Here is a 16,206-nt window from a genome sequence, read left to right as displayed (position 1 = left end):
GCTGCTATGGATTCTGCTTTATTACTGTTTCTGCTGGAGAGTTCCACAGCCTAAGAACTAACATTAACAATAATAATTTGCATTCTTATACCACCTTTAACATTGGTACATTTAGCATTTTACTGACAAAACAGAAAGGACATTGAGTCAAAGATATTAGAAAGTATGGCCAGAAGCTTGGCCAATGAGGATAATGTACAATCAGGGCTTTGATGCAGGTGAGAACTGTGGAGGGAGGAAATCAATGAACCTGGGGCCTAGACATGAACGCAAAAGGAGTGTGGAGGGCTAGAGGATGGATGGGGAGGAAGGAATGCATAAAGAGACTGGCGTGATAGAAAGGTAGAGATGAGAGAGGGGAGAACATCACAGGGGTAGGGAACAGCCAGACCTTGGAGTGATTTTCAGACAAGGGGCGAAATTCTCTGACCCCCAGCAGGGTCGGTGAATCGCCTGGGGCTGCCGAAAATCCCGCCCCCGCCGTGGCAGAGATTCTCCGCCATCCGGGAAGTGGCGGCGGCGGGATTCACGCCACTCCGATCGGCGAGGCCCCTGCAGCGATTCTCCGGCCCGCGATGGGCAGAATTCCCGCCGCTGGGAGGCCTCTCCCACTTCTGGTGGCGGCGGGATCGGCGGCGTGACTGGACCCCGGGGTCCTGGGGGGGCGCGAGGCAATCGGACCCTGGGGGGTGCCCCCACGGTGGCCAGGCCCGTGATCGGGGCCCCCCCGCTCAGACTTCAGGCCAGCGCCCTGGGTGCACTCTTTCTCCTTCCGCGCCGCCATGGCCTCCGCCATGGCGGAAGCGGAAGAGAAACCCACATTGCGCATGCGCCGGTGGTAACGTCAGCGGCAGCTGGCCGCTGACGTCACCGCCGGCGCATGCGCCGACCGGCGAAAGCCTTTCGGCCAGCCCCGCTACCGGGGGCACCGGTTTTTGCGCCAGTCTTCTGGTGCCAACCGCTCCGGCGCGGGGCTAGCCCCCTAAGGTGCGGAGAATTCCCCACCTTTGGGGAGGCCTGACCCCGGAGCCACTCCCCTACGCCGGGACCCCCCGTCACGCCGGGTAGGGGAGAATCCCGCCCAAGAAATTTTAATTTGAGGCTTTGTGGGAACAGAGTTAAGGTATCCTATCCAAGTTACAGACTAACCAATCAGTGGACATAGGTTGTTTTGTTTTACTTTAACAAAATCCTGGGGGGGCACAGTGGTTAGCACTGCTGCCTGAAAGCGCCAGGGAACCGGGTTCAATTCCAGCCTTGGATAACTGTGTGGAGTTTGTTTGTTCTCCCCATGGCTGCGTGGGTTTCCTCCGAGTGCTCTGGCTTTCTTCCACAGTCCAAGGATGTGCAGGTTAGGTGGATTGACCATGATAAATTGCCCTTAGTGTCCAAACATGTGCTGGTTAACTGGGGTTACAGGGATAGTGTGGGGGAATGGGCCTAATAGAGGGCTCTTTCGGAGGGTCAGTGCGGACTTGATGGGCTGAATGGCCTCCTTCTGCACTGTAGGGATTCTATGGATCTTCCTGGCTTTGAATGCCTCAATCAACAGAGTCAGATTCATTAACATCATCAGAACTCTCAATGTTATCATTCTAAGAAATTAAAAGTGACATAGGCACAATATCAATGATTATTATTCAAAGGAAGAGCTTTCATTTATTAGGTACCATAATATCCTCAGGACATGGCCATGAGAATGTCACTTTAAGAAATGTTTGTCTGCTCATGTTACTGCAGTGATGTCAGAGTGTGGGTGGAGCTGAGCTCTGGCTCTGCTTTTTAGTTTCACTTTGAGAAAAGCTTGGGTGTTTCTTTGTTTGGTTTTGTTTCAGTGTTGGAGCTGCAGTGAAAGCCAGCAGATGTGCATGGATCTCTCTACAAGCTAAAGAGTGTTCATTTGGATGATTTCAAAAGAGATAACTGCTCTCATTAGAGAATTTAAACCTGATCTCTGTGTTAAAAAGGGTATTTTGTCTTCCGGATGTTGTTTGGGAATTTATTAAGGATTGCTTAGTATTGTATTCTTTGGGGGTTGTATTTGAATTGATGGTTGCTAAGATGTTCACTGTATGTTTTAAAAAGGTTAACTTGAGTTCACAGAATAAACATTGTTTTGCTTTAACAAATACTGTTAAACGTCTGCTGCACCAAACCTGTAGAGTGGGCCGTGTGCTCCCCATACCACAATCTATTAAAGGTTGTGGGTCAGGTGAACTCCATGATACACTTTGGGGTTCTCTAAACTCTAGCTCATAACAACATCCCCAAATGTTTTCCAACCAATGACAATTTGCACACAGTAAGATCCCACAATCAGCAGAAGAATGGCGTACCAAGTCAACTTTTATTTTACTGGTTTGGTTGAAGTAAGAATGTTAGTCAGGTAAATAGAAGAACATCGAGCTCTTCCTCTGATAGTATCATGGGAGTGTCCACAAATGAACCTGAAAGCTATTAAGTTAACAAAAAAAGATGGGCGCGATTCAACATGGGGGAAAGAAGAGTCCCGTTTTGGCCATGTTTAGTGGGGTGTTCCTTGGCAACTGCAGCGCCGAGAACAACCTCACTTTCAAAAGGAACTCTTTTTTTTACCTTAGCGAGCAACGCTCGGCCGAGGCCGCACTTACCTCAGGAAGAGATCGGGAAGCCATTTGTAATTGTCGCCTGATCTCCGACCCCCCCCCCCCTCGGACTCCTCACCGTGACCTACATTTGTGTGCACCAGTGCTAAACAACGCCATTGGGTGCTCTCCCAGGCATTTTGGTTAATTCCCAGGTCTCAGGAGCATCGGGCGCTGACGTATTTACATGAACCTAAATGCTCACTTAGATTTGTGAATCTGGATCTCGCCCAGCGAAGGCAAGATCCAGATGACAATGTCTTGCAATATGTCATTAGATCTGTGCATTACAAATCCCACAAGGGACTCTCCCAAGGTTTAGCGACCTTGTTGCGTCATCATGTCGGGCGTGACGAGGCTGTTCAATCGTGCCCATTATTTAACATTAGCTCTAATTTGCTGAAAATTAGATCATACACAGTGAGAGGCATAATAGATGTCCAGAGGTTCTTGTATTTGTCCAGACGGTTCCCTCATCTATTCCTCATGGACTATATAAAAATTGTTTTCACAGCCTATTTAAGGTCATATATGGACTTCAGAAAGGCCTTTGACACGGTCCCTCATGGCAGACTGGTACAAAAAGTGAAGTCACACGGGATCATGGGTGAGCTGGCAAGATGGATACAGAACTGGCGAGGTCATAGAAGGCACAGAGTAGCAATGGAAGGGTGCTTTTCTAATTGGAGGGCTTTGACGAGTGGTGTTCCGCAGGGATCAGTGCTGGCACCTTTGCTGTTCGTAGTATATATAAATGATTTGGAGGAAAATGTAACTGGTCTGATTAGTAAGTTTGCAGATGACACAAAGGTTGGTGGATTTGCAGATAGCGATGAGGACTGTCAGAGGATACAGCAGGAGAGATGGCAGATGGGGTTTAATCCAGAGAAATGTGAGGTAATCCATTTTGGAAGGTCTAATGCTGGTAGGGAATATACAGTGAAAGGTAGAACCCTCAAGAGTATTGACAGTCAGAGAGATCTAGGTGTACAGGCCCACAGGTCACTGAAAGGGGCAACACTGGTGGAGAAGGTAGTCAAGAAGGCATACGGTATGCTTACCTTCATTGGCCGGGGCATTGAGTATAAAAATTGGCAAGTCATTGCAGCTGTATAGAACCTTAGTTAGGCCACACTTGGAGTACAGTGTTCAATTCTGGTCGCCACAGTACCAGAAGGATGTGGAGACTTTAGAGAGGGTGTAGAAGTGATTTACCAGGATGTTGCCTGGTATGGAGGGCATTAGCCATGAGGAGAGGTTGAATAAACTCGGTTTATTCTCACTCGAACGACGGAGGTTGAGGGGCGACCTGATAGAGGTCTACAAAATTATGAGGGGCATAGACAGAGTGAATAGTCATAGGCTTTTTCCCAGGGTAGAGGGGTCAATTACTAGGGGGCATAGGTTTAAGGTGCGAGGGGGAAGGTTTAGAGGATCTGTACGAGGCAAGATTTTTACACAGAGGGTAGTGGGTGCCTGGAACTCGCTGCCGAAGGAGGTGGTGGAAGCAGGGACGATAGTGACTTTTAAGGGGCATCTTGACAAATACATGAATAGGATGGGAATAGAGGGATACGGACCCCGGAAGTGTAGAAGATTTTAGTTTTGGCGGGCAGCATGGTCGGTGCAGGCTTGGAGGGCCGAAGGGCCTGTTCCTGTGCTGTACTTTTCTTTATTTTTTTATCACACTTGCTCAATCATATTTTCTTGTCTTGATTGTGTACTTTTCCTGCAAGCTTCAGTTATATTGTTCCAATTCTTCCCCCATTACCTTGAAGTTGGCCATTTTAAATTCATACATCTGAATATTGCTCCCCCCCAGATCACTTTGCTTCAAGTGGAATCATGTTATGGAGTCTCCTGTCTCCCTGAACAATTCCCAATCCCACTCTATTAGGCAGGATACTTCCCATTACTAAATCGAGATGTTAGGCACCTTGTGCTGCATCCTTCATACATTTGGTTAGGTTTTGTCTGCATTACATTTACTAGTTCAGGTTTAATAAACACTCCCTGCTTACGATGTTGGCCATTGTTGTGAACTTTCTGATCTCATACCTCCCCCTTCATGGCGTAATCTGTCCTCGTTTTTACTTTGCTGATCCGCTGTGAACTCACTTCACACTGCACATTCCCAACAAGAGTGCCTCACCGGAAAGCCAAAAGTTGCATTTCCTTTACCTCCTTAACATATGTGGAGACTCCATCTCCTTTTGTGTCTCGTCTGCCCCTCTGGAACATTTGAAACGCTTGAACATTGCACTAACATCTAATACTAGATGTTAACCATGGGCTGCAAGCCGCACCATCTGAAATAATAGATGAATATTGTAACATGTTTCCCCACATTTCTGGTATTAATTCCTGTACGTCGCCTAGGAGAAACATTACAATCATTGCGAGTGTAGTGAGTTGATTTTAGATGCTTCCATGTTAGCAGGGCTTCACTAAGATTGCAACTTCCTTTTTTTCCAGGCCCAAGGAAAAATGAAGCGTGTTGGTACAGAAAGCACATGTGTGAGGGGTGCATGGACAGAAGTTGCACCAAAAAGTCTCAGAAGCTAATGACTCGTTCGAGCAGTGACAGCAGTTACTTTAATAGTCCAGTCACTGCCACTGGTACCATCTTCTACATGAACCACAGCAAAGGCTTTCAGGCAGACATACCAAGCTCCGATGGCCAAATTGACGCACACACTGACACGATTGGCTTCACATCAGAGAATGGGGCAGAACAACTGCCCCTCCTCACAAGGCATTTTAATTCGGTTAAAATTAGAAATAGGGAGCTTGATGAGCATGGAACAGAAAGGACTGACAGAAACATTAATAATTCAAACAGGATTTGTCCACCAGCTCCACCATTGAGGACGTTGAGCAGCCAGTGCAGCCCGCAGAAAGAGCAACTCGTCACAGACGTGAATGGAGATCTACCCATGCACAGAAAGGATGGACAATCCAGAGATGACCACTCTCAGGTGGGAAAAGGTCCAAACAGGTTTACAACTGCAATATGCGCATGGACTCATTGATTGGTCCCAATTATAAGGCTTACTTTGGTTTCACCAATCAATGAGTGATGAATCTCAGCCAAGAGATCAAACTAAACAAAGGGTTGGAACCTTCTCTGTAGCAAAGGGAGGAATATTGAAACAAAACCTTTAGTTCTTACGTGGATGTACCTGTCCGCTGGTATCACCTGAGGCCAGGAGCAAGATAACGTGCTGTCTCTCTCTGTTCAGGTGTGGTGTATGATGTTGGCGGAGTCTCATAAGAAGATGAAAGAAAATAAAAATTTTAAAATCTGCTACATGAAATTGCCCAGTAACTTTAATATCAAATGGACATGAGTAGCACTATTGTTTCACAGCTCCAGGGTCCCAAGTTCGTTTCCCAGCTTGGGTTACTGTCTGTGCGGAGTCTGCACGTTCTCCCTGTGTCTGTGTGGGTTTCCTCCGGGTGCTCTGGTTTCCTCCCACAAGTCCCGAAAGACGTGTTGTTAGGTGAATTGGACATTCTGAATTATCTCTCTGTGTACCCGAACAGGCGACGGAATGTGATGACTAGGGGCTTTTCACAGTAACTTCATTGTAGTGTTAATGTAAGCCTACTTGTGACAATAATAAAGATTATTAGTATTACATGAAACAGATCCTTTTTGAGAATGTGCTTTCAGTTGCCAGTCCTGAGTGACAATTAAGTCAGTTTAAGAAATCCTGAAGTGGCCTATTTAATCTTGGGTGAGGGGTGGACGCAAGTGAGAACATGGCTGTTTACATGGATCTGCTGTTGGCCAGTGTTGGACAATCTGTGGAGAAGTTTGGAATTCCCACCTTTTCCATTGGTCCAGTTGAGGGGAGTCAGTGCCAAATTTGGAACACAGCCAGGGACAGAGCACAAAAAGGAAATACATTCTTTTGGGAAAAGCAAGGAAGCCAGAGGCCATCTCCTCACTTTCGTTTTCACTTAATTTCCTCTTCTCACCATTGAATTTTCATTTTATTCATTGATGCATTCTCTATCTCATCTCTCTTAAAAATTATCATGCTTTTCTTTTTGTTCCATGTTTCTGTGGGTGGATAGGGAGCCACTGTTCCCCTTAGCTGAAGGGTCAGTCAGGCAGGGACACAAGCTCAAGGTGAGGGGCAGGAGGTTGAGGGGGATGTGAGGAAAACCCAGTGACAGTCTGGAATGCATTGCCTCCGAGGGTGGGAGAGGCGGGTTGCCTCACATCCTTTAAGAAATACCTGGATAGCATTTTGCACCTCATAACATTGAAGGCTGTGGACCAAGTGCTGGCAAAAGGTTTAGGTAGACAGGTCAGGTGCTTTTCATCTGTCAGTGCAGCCTCGATGGGCTGAAGGGCCTCTTATGCACTGTGCGATTCTGAGGGCTAGGGTGCTGGGAAGTGGGTTCTGACCCTCACAAAGGATAGACAAATAAATTTACCTCTACTGACCTGTTTGCAATCCTCCCCTCACTTGACTTCACCCAGCCGAAAGGCCATCGCGCGATTTTTCCATCGGGTTTGAGTTAATGTCACGTTCGCATCATCCGACCCTGACCTGTAGATATGCTGGGAAGAGTTCAGGGCTCTCGCTGGAACCCTCAGCTCCCGACTGAGCTGTAGGAATGGACCTCTGGGCGGGAAGGGGTCTGTCAGTCCCTGCGGAATCTTCTCTCAGTCCGTTGGCCCATCATATTGAAACGACTTGTCAGATGTGACCTAGAAACATTGGTGACTGTGGGAGACACAGTCTCCAATGATCCACCGCTCGTGCTGGAATCCCTCAGTTGTACCAGCACAAAAAAAAACAACTAAATGATCAATAGTAACTAATTACATAAACCCAATATATTTATCAATGCCTGTTTACTAGCCAGAGCACGGCTTTCTGTGCTTGTAAAGTTCCTCTCGAGTTTGCCAGATGGTACTCGGGTGACCTTCAGTTCTGTCTCAGAAGCGTTCTGTGTGGTTATATAGCTGAGTTCAGTGGAATAGGGTTTTTGCACCAAATAATTTGCTGCACCAGTTCTGATATATTTCTGAAAACTCAAAGGTAGAAGAGGAGCCAGGGACTTGAGTGTGGGAGGCTGCTGTGCTGTTTGATGTGGTTGAAGTGAAGTGAACAATGATGGAAATCAGATAGGTTGTCACTTTGCAAGTTGCATGAGGCGCGATGTGAATCCTGGCACAACGTGAATTCTTATCCATTTAACAGGTCAGATCGGCTTTGCTTTGAGAAATGTACTCCCAATGATAAAACACAGAGGGAGGCCATTCAACCCATTGTGCTTCTGCTAGTTTTTAGACGGAGCTAGCCAAGTTGCCCACTTCCCCATTCCTTCCCCTTGGCCTTGCAAACATTTCCCTTTTGAGTATTTAACCAGATCCTTTTTGAAAGTTACTGTTGAGTTTCTTTCCAGCAGTTCCTCAGGCAGTGTAGATCATAACAACCCCTGCTGCTCAAAATTGTGTCTGTTCACCTGGCCCAGGGGAAGCAAATGAGGCCGGCAGGAAATTCACATGTCAAGTACCGGTCGTGAAGATCGACGTTAAAGTTGCAGCCTCTCTTTGGTATTATGCCAATTTCCCAATTTCAACATGCCGAGTTCTTGGGATAAGAAAGGGTTCACATTAATAAGGCTGCCCCGAAACTCTGCACCACCAATGGAGTACTTTTGAAATGTAGTCATTATTGCAAGGTAGGAATTTTGAACACCGACAGCAAAGTCCCATTTTCCATAGAAACCGTACAGTGCAGAAGGAGGCCAGTCGGCCCATCGAGACTGCACCGACCCTTCGAAAGAGGGTCTACCTAGGCACACTCCCCCGCCCTATCCCCATAACTCCCACTCCCAAGGATGTGCAGGTTAGGTGGATTGGCCATGATAAATTGCCCTTAGTGTCCAAAATTGCCCTTAGTGTTGGGTGGGGTTACTGGGTTATGGGGATAAGGTGGAGGTGTTGACCTTGGGTAGGGTGCTCTTTCCAAGAGCCGGTGCAAACTCGATAGGCCGAATGGCCTCCTTCTGCACTGTAAATTCTATGATATCTAACTCCACCTAATTCAAGTAATGACCAGGTAATATGTTGCTTTTGTTAAGTGTTGCTGGTTAAGGGATTAATCTTGACTAGGGCAGGGGGGAGAGGGGGGTGGAGAATGGAACAGCTCTTTATTTTCTTCAAAAACACTGCTGACATCTCAACACTCAGCCCTGCATTGAAGTGTCAGCCTGCATGCTGTGTTCACTTGGAATTACAGGGACATTAAATCAGAGGGGAGCTGGTGGAGTTACAATGCCTCGGTTGACCCGGCACCTTCCTGACTCAGAGTAGCAAGGTGCGACCACGGAGCTCAGTGACACTCCACCAGAAACAAGATTACTGTTTCGTGAATTTCATTAAACCAAGCCAGCAGTGTTTTTAGCTGACAGTCCAATGACTGGCTCCGAATGAGAGCTCCAGCCGAATGATTAACATCAGCTACCGCCTGTGTCGATGATTATCTAGCGCATAGACAGGGCAAGCTACACAAAGCACCGTACCTTTGAAATGAGAGTTTCCTGTTTGTTTGACAGGAAGTAAAGAACCTGCAACCACAAGAGGATAAGACAGTTTCCACTTGCAGTAACTTCTTCGCCCCAATACCTCCTGGAGACCCAGATCAGCGTTTAAATCTGCCGGATGCCTACCAACTCGCATTGAGAAGAGCGAATCAAGGTATGTGTTAACTTGGAATTACAGGGACATTAAATCAGAGGGGAGCTGGTGAGGTTACAATGCCTGTCTCCAATGTCTACATTTCGAACATTATACAAAGTTAATTCAATTTCAAAGGGCAAATATTGATTCGACGTGAATTTTATCGAGGAGCTGTGTCAATTCCTGGGGAAGCAAGTGGTAGCTGGGCGGAGGCTTTGAATTCAGTGGCAACGCTGAAGTTAAAAATGTCACTGTTAATAGAGATGTTGAGTTCCCGTTTTCTATTTCGGAAGATTGAAGGGACATTGAGTCGTGCTTCAATTCATATCAATGAGTCTCGATTAAACCGCGACACTGCGCACGAAATACCCCAATTAACATCAGGATTGTACACTGCTTTGGTTGTACTTTTTCACTAGGAAGTGTTTTTCATCCCAACAATTGGATGGAGGGGCAATGTTACAATGTCCCCCCCCACCCCTTGTCTATACTCTGAATACAAATGAGCTCCCCACCCCCTCCCTCTTACATGCAGTTGCAGAATGACACTGAACCAAATTTAAAGGGACACTATTATTGAGATTCACTGGGCTCACTTCTAAACTTTCAGCCTTGTGCAATGCGGGGAGTGATCCGTTTTTTCGGGAGCGATTTTATTAATTGTGTTTTTTTTCTCTTTTGCAATTCAGCAGCTCACTGCCCAGTGACAGCAAGGCCTCTGCTGAGAAGGCAGGCATGTGTGAATCCTTTCTGTCAGGGTGAGAAACAGGAAGTCTGTGTCAGAACTGCCGAGGAGGCAGAAAACCTGCAGGCGGGAACTACTTTCGCCATGGTTGAAGACTTGGGGGGTGAAGCCGCCCCTGACCTGATGGCGGACGTGCTGCCTCAACCGACAGGAAAGGCGTTGGAAAGCGAGGCGAAGCGGGCTCCTCCGGGGCTCTGCCTGGCAGACGGTGTGAAAGTAGAGGGCAGCGACACGGTGTCAACAAACAGGAGGTCCCGTGAGGCGAAGAAAGGACCGCCTGTCGCCCCCAAGCCGGCGTGGTCCCGCCAAAGTCTGAAAGCTTCAAGGAGTGGGCCACCGGTCGAAGTCCAGTCGGTGAAGAGAAACCTGGAGAGGGGCTTCGCTTCACATCGAGGTCCAGCTGCCCAAGTGCAATCCATAAAACAAAGGATCCACTCTTTCGAAACGCTCTCTACTTCAGACACTCCGGACAAAGGGAACAGGAAGGACAACACTTGCACACCACCTCCAGTCTCAGGTAAAACTGTGGAAAGAACCGTCTCTGCACCGACTGACCCAGTCACTAACAATCAGCCTGATGGTAATGAGAAAGTGGTGGTACCTGTGTCCCAGAAGCCGGTCTCTGAGGGGCCACCAACACCAGCCCCAGATGGCAAGACCTCTTCCATACCTGGTCCCAGGAGAAGTAATAGTACCAGTAGTGAACTCAGCACCTCACTGTCAAATTCCCCACAGGCACCATCCCAGGTGGTAAAATCACCAGGCCTGCGAACCAGGAGCTTCCCACTGGCAACCGGCTCCTCCTATGAAGTTTGTGAAGTTAAAACAATGAGGGAAGGGTTACTCTCGGCCAGTAGTGACAAAATACACACCATCAGCAACCAAGTCTCCTACGCTCTGATGAAAAGTGTGCTTTCAATTCCTCAGTCGCCGGGATCTTGCTGTGGAAGCCCCTGGAACACATGCCCTGGCTCTCCTTACTCTCCATCCGATGAGGAGTTGTTCTGGGCTGATAGATCCCCATTGGCGTCGCCAACGGTTAACAACTGTCAGCTGGAAAAAGGCTTCTCCCTCAGGTAGGCCGTGTAAATTACTTAACAATGTTGGAGGACAAGGGATTTAAAATCCATTCTGAGGTCTCAATGAATGAAGGGATATGGGGAGTGGGCAGGAATGTGGAGTTTTGATGGTTGTATTCAATGATGCAGTAGGCTATTGGATCTGCCCCTGCTGCTTCTTAGGAACGTTGGCCTCTGCAAGTAGAGCTCTGTGACATCCACTAGTGGGCTCCCAAGGACAGCAGGGAGCCAATCAGTACTCCTGATGTTCCCGCCTTCTCTGAGGGAGACAGGAAGCTAATTCAGATTACGTTTTTGAAAAATTCATTGACGGGATGTGGGTGTCGCTGGCTAGGCCAGCATTTATTGCCTGTCCCGAGTTGCCCTTGAGAAGGTGGTGGTGGTGAGCTGCCTTCTTGAACCATTACAGTCCCTGAGGTGCAGATACATCTTATCATGAAGTAACAAATCATAGACCACACTATGCATCCCTCCTTGCGAGCTTTGCAGCACAACAAAACCTTTCACCTCTGATATGTACTTAGTGTAATCAATTGTATGGCACTACCTCTTGCAATGTAGATACAAATTTGTATCACCAAAGGCCAGAATTGAACCTGGGTCCCTGAGAGGCAACAATGCTAACCATTGTGCCACCTTCCATATTTGAATACAAAATCATTGAAGTGAGCAGTATAAAAAGGCACTTTAGTTGGTTTTGCATTAGTTTCTAAGACAGACGATTGACGGTCAAGCCTCAATCTGGGAGCATTAGACTGACATCCCAGTGAATTATTGAGGGAGTGCCCCATATTGCCAAATCCCTTTGGATATAATCCCAAACTGAGACTGTGCTCTAGTGGCTCAAACATATATCAAAGGGTAAATTCAGGACTTTTTCTACTCCTGAAGTGAATCAAGTCTTATAGGAAAGAAGTTTGAGTTGGATAACAGGGATTAACTATGATGTCACATTACTAGCAGCGACTCCTGCTCCTGTCTGGGTGAGTAGTCTTACTGAATTTTCCTTTAAGCATTCAATTGGAATTTCTCCCAGTGTCTTTAAGCCAACAGTGATCCATCAGCCAACCCCAGATTACCTGATCGATCTGCTCACTGCCTCTCACTGCAGATCTGGATGTATATAAAATTGTCACATTTGTTGTCCCTAACGGTTACTGGGCGGCACAGTGGTTAGCACTGCTGCCTTCAAGTGCCAGGGACCCGGGTTCGAGTATGGCCTTGGGTGACTTCCTGTGTGGAGTTGTACGTTCTCCCTGTGGCCCCGTGGGTTTCCTCTGGGTGTTCAGGTTTCCTCCCACAGTCCCAAGATGTGTAGGTTCGGTAGATTGGCCATGCTAATTGGCCCCTTTGTGTACAGGGATGTGCAGGTTAGGGGGTAGGTTGGACCTGGGTACGAATTTGGGTGGAGTGCTCTTTCAGAGGGTCGGTGCAGGCTCGATGGGTTGAATGGCCTCTTTTTGCACTGTAGGGATTCAATGATCTACTGTACTTCACAGTAAATCATGTCATTTTTCTCCAACTAGTTTTATTTCAGAAGTAATAGGTTGGTGGAAAGGTGGGAATGGGGTCTTGGGTTCAGTCCAAGGATTGGAGATTGTTGGGCCAAATGGTCTTTTCCAGCTCCGGAAGGTTCGTATCATCCCGAAAACTTGTAGTTGAATTAAAAGTCAGACATTGCTTCCTTGTCATGTGGCCTTGGTAACATATGACATAATACTGTGGTCCCCATGTTGGGTTGCTGCCCTTTATTGTTAAATCTGTTAGGGCTGCTTTAGCACAGTGGGCTAAATAGCTGGCTTGTAAGGCAGACCAGTGCAGGCCAGCAGCGTGGGTTCAATTCCCACACCAGCCTCCCCGAACAGGTGCCGGAATGTGGCGACTAGGGGCTTTTCACAGGAACTTCATTTGAAGCCTACTTGTGACGATGAGCGATTTTTCATTTTTCATTTCATTTTCATATGGCTGATAATCTAATTGACCCTGTAGGGTTAGGCTAACTGCTCACCCAAGAGGGGAATGTTAAAAGGGACAGTGGCCTTATTATCAGGAAGAGGACCACCTAGATATTGTTTCCCCTGACCTGCAGCCTGCGACTGAGAAAGGAAAGAATGAATTAAATCATTTATCTATATAATGGGCAGAATGCCCCGTCCGTTCATGCCAACGGGATTCTCTGTTCCCGCTACAGTGGATGGGAGATTTGGCTGATCGCCAAATTCTCCGACCTCACGAGCAGCAGTAGTGGGGCGGACTCGCAACGGAGAATTCCGGCCAATGTCTTTTGAAACATCAGTAGAGTCTAAAGTCCTTTACGACCAAAGAAGACTTTTGAAGTACAGTGTCGGTAGTTAGTCGTGTCAGCAAACGTGACACCAATTTGCATACCATAAATAAAATAGAAAGTTTGGAAATACCCAGCACCTCAGGTAGCAACTGTGGGCAGAAAACCAGGGTTAAAGTTTCAAATTGGTGACCTTTCATCAGAACTGAGGGAACTTAGAAATGTAATAGGTTTTGAGCAAGTGAAATGTGGGCTGGGGGAAGGAGGAACCACAGGGAAGGCTTGCATTAGGGTGTGTGGTATTATCATAAATGTAAAAACTGCAAGGGTTAATGAAATGTCTAGAACAGCCACTAGAGGGAGCTAGAGTTACAAGTATATAAGACATTGATGCTGAGCCTTGTGGGAGAGATAAGTGAAGGAGTTAGCTAGAGACAGACTGAAGTAAAGATAATGTGAGTAAGAGCAAATCATAGTTTATAATAATACAGAGGTTAGTTGTAGATAGTGTAGATTATATGTTAATAATCAACTGGATTATTTAGGAGTATGTGTCGAATCCAAATTAGTAGTGTTAATAAATTTATAGCTGGGTCACTGTCCGTGTGGAGTTTGCACGTTCTCCCCGTGTCTGTGTGGTTCTCACCCCCTCAACCCAAAGATGTGCAGGTTAAGTGGATTGGTCACTCTAAATTGCCCCTTAATTGGAAAAAAATAATTGGGTACTCTAAATTTTTTTTTTAATTAAATAAATTTATAGCTTTGTTCAAGTTCAAGCTATTTTGTGGTCTTTGTGAACACTACACCAACCATCCTGAATTTAACAACACAAAGGACACCACAGGCTGGAGAGCAGCAAAGGTCAAAGGGAGTGGGGATGGGTAAGAAAATGTGTCCAGATGAGGTGCGAATGGCTGGATAGCAGCCATCTGAATGGTAAGTAAAGGAACACAGAAATAAATTGCAACAGAATGAAACAATACGGAAATGGAGGTGGTCTCAAATTGTCCAACAAAATGTTGAATGCCAAGTCAAAAGGTGAGGTGCTATTCCTCGAGCTTGTGCTGTGCTTCACTGGAACAGAAGCAACATACTGTGAATGCTGGGAATTTGAAATACCAAACAATGCTGGAAATGCCAGAAGGTCAGGTGGCATATGTGGAGAGAAACAGAGTTAACACGTCAGGTTGATGACCTGCCATCAGAACTGAACAAAAATAGAAATGTAAGAGTTTTTAAGGCAGTGGAAGGTGGTGCAAGGAAGAACAAAGGAGGAGGATGGAAGCCGAGGGAGGTTAAACAACAAAATATTTAATGATGTAACTACCAAAACAAGCGACAATATGTATAGTAAAGAAACAAAGGTTGTATCCAAATAAGGTGTGAACGGCTATATAGCAACAACTTAAATGCAAGATGAAGGGATAAAGAAAGAAACATGCAAATATATATACGTGGAGCATATGAATTAGGAGCAGGCGTAGGCTATTCAGTCCCTCGAGCCTGCTGTGCCATTTGATAAGATCATCTGATTGTGGTCTCAAATCCACAGGCCGACTCCCCCACATGCCCTTTGCATCCCTTGTCAATCAAAAATCTGTCAAACTTAGCCTTAAAAATGTTTATTGACTCTGGGGCAGATGATTCCACAGATTCAAGATCGTCTGAGAAAAAAACATTTCTCCTCATCTCTGTCTTAAATGGGAGACCCCTTATTTTTAAACAATGCCCCCCAGTTCTAGTCTATTTCACAAGAGGAAACATCCTCTCAGCATTCACTCTGTCAAGTTCCATCTTTGTTGATTCAAGAAGATCACCTCTCATTGGGCAGCAGGGTAGCATGGTGGTTAGCATAAATGCTTCACAGCTCCAGGGTCCCAGGTTCGATTCCCGGCTGGGTCACTGTCTGTGTGGAGTCTGCACGTCCTCCCCCTGTGTGCGTGGGTTTCCTCCGGGTGCTCCGGTTTCCTCCCACAGTCCAAAGATGTGCGGGTTAGGTGGATTGGCCATGCTAAATTGCCCGTAGTGTCCTAATAAAAGTAAGGTTAAGGGGGGGGGTTGTTGGGTTACGGGTATAGGGTGGATATGTGGGTTTGAGTAGGGTGATCATGGCTCAGCACAACATTGAGGGCCGAAGGGCCTGTTCTGTGCTGTACTGTTCTATGTCTATGTCTATGTCATTCTTCTGAACTCCAATGGTTACAGGTCCAACTTGTCCATTCTCTCCTCATAGGATAAGCCTTCATCTTAGGAATCAGTGTAGTAGACCTTCTGTGGACTGATTCTAATGCAGTTATGTCCTTTCTTAAGTAAGGAGGTCAAAACTGTACTCCAGATGTGGTCTCATCAATGCCCTGAACAGCTGTAGCAGAATATCCCGACTTTTAAAAAGGAAATTACTGTGGATGCTGGAATCTGACACAATAAACAGCATTCCATTTGTCTTTCTAATCACTTGCTGTACCTGCACACTGATGTCTTGTGATTCATGTACCAGGTCACCCAGTTCCTCTATAACACACCGTTCTTCAAGCTGCCTTCCATTTAAATAATATACTGCATTTCTATTCTTCCAAAGTTCATATTTTCCCAAATTGCACTCCATCTGTCAAATGATTGCCCACTTATTCAACCCATCTGTCATTCTTCAGACTGTGTTTGTCCTCTTCATAATTTACTCTCTTACCAATCTTTGTGTCATCAGCAAATTTAACATTGATACATTTTGTCCTTTCATCCAAGTCATTGATTTCAATTGTAAACAGTTG

The 16,206-nt window shown here is 46.4% G+C and overlaps 1 protein-coding gene across 1 annotated transcript in view; it reads left to right on the top strand.

Moving 5' to 3' along the window:
* il16 (interleukin 16) overlaps positions 1–16,206 on the top strand; it is a 167,604-nt gene that overhangs the window by 129,833 nt on the left and 21,565 nt on the right. Inside the window, exons 14-16 of the mRNA XM_038812998.1 lie at positions 5,100–5,602; positions 9,207–9,348; positions 10,020–11,151. Coding sequence (XP_038668926.1) covers positions 5,100–5,602; positions 9,207–9,348; positions 10,020–11,151 — 1,777 coding nt within the window. The remainder of the gene's footprint in view (positions 1–5,099; positions 5,603–9,206; positions 9,349–10,019; positions 11,152–16,206) is intronic.

Source organism: Scyliorhinus canicula, chromosome 12 (assembly GCF_902713615.1).
Source record: "Scyliorhinus canicula chromosome 12, sScyCan1.1, whole genome shotgun sequence".
NCBI lineage: Eukaryota > Metazoa > Chordata > Chondrichthyes > Carcharhiniformes > Scyliorhinidae > Scyliorhinus > Scyliorhinus canicula.
The sequence above is the reverse complement of the archived record's forward strand: the minus strand, read 5'-3'. Positions and strand labels throughout refer to the sequence as shown.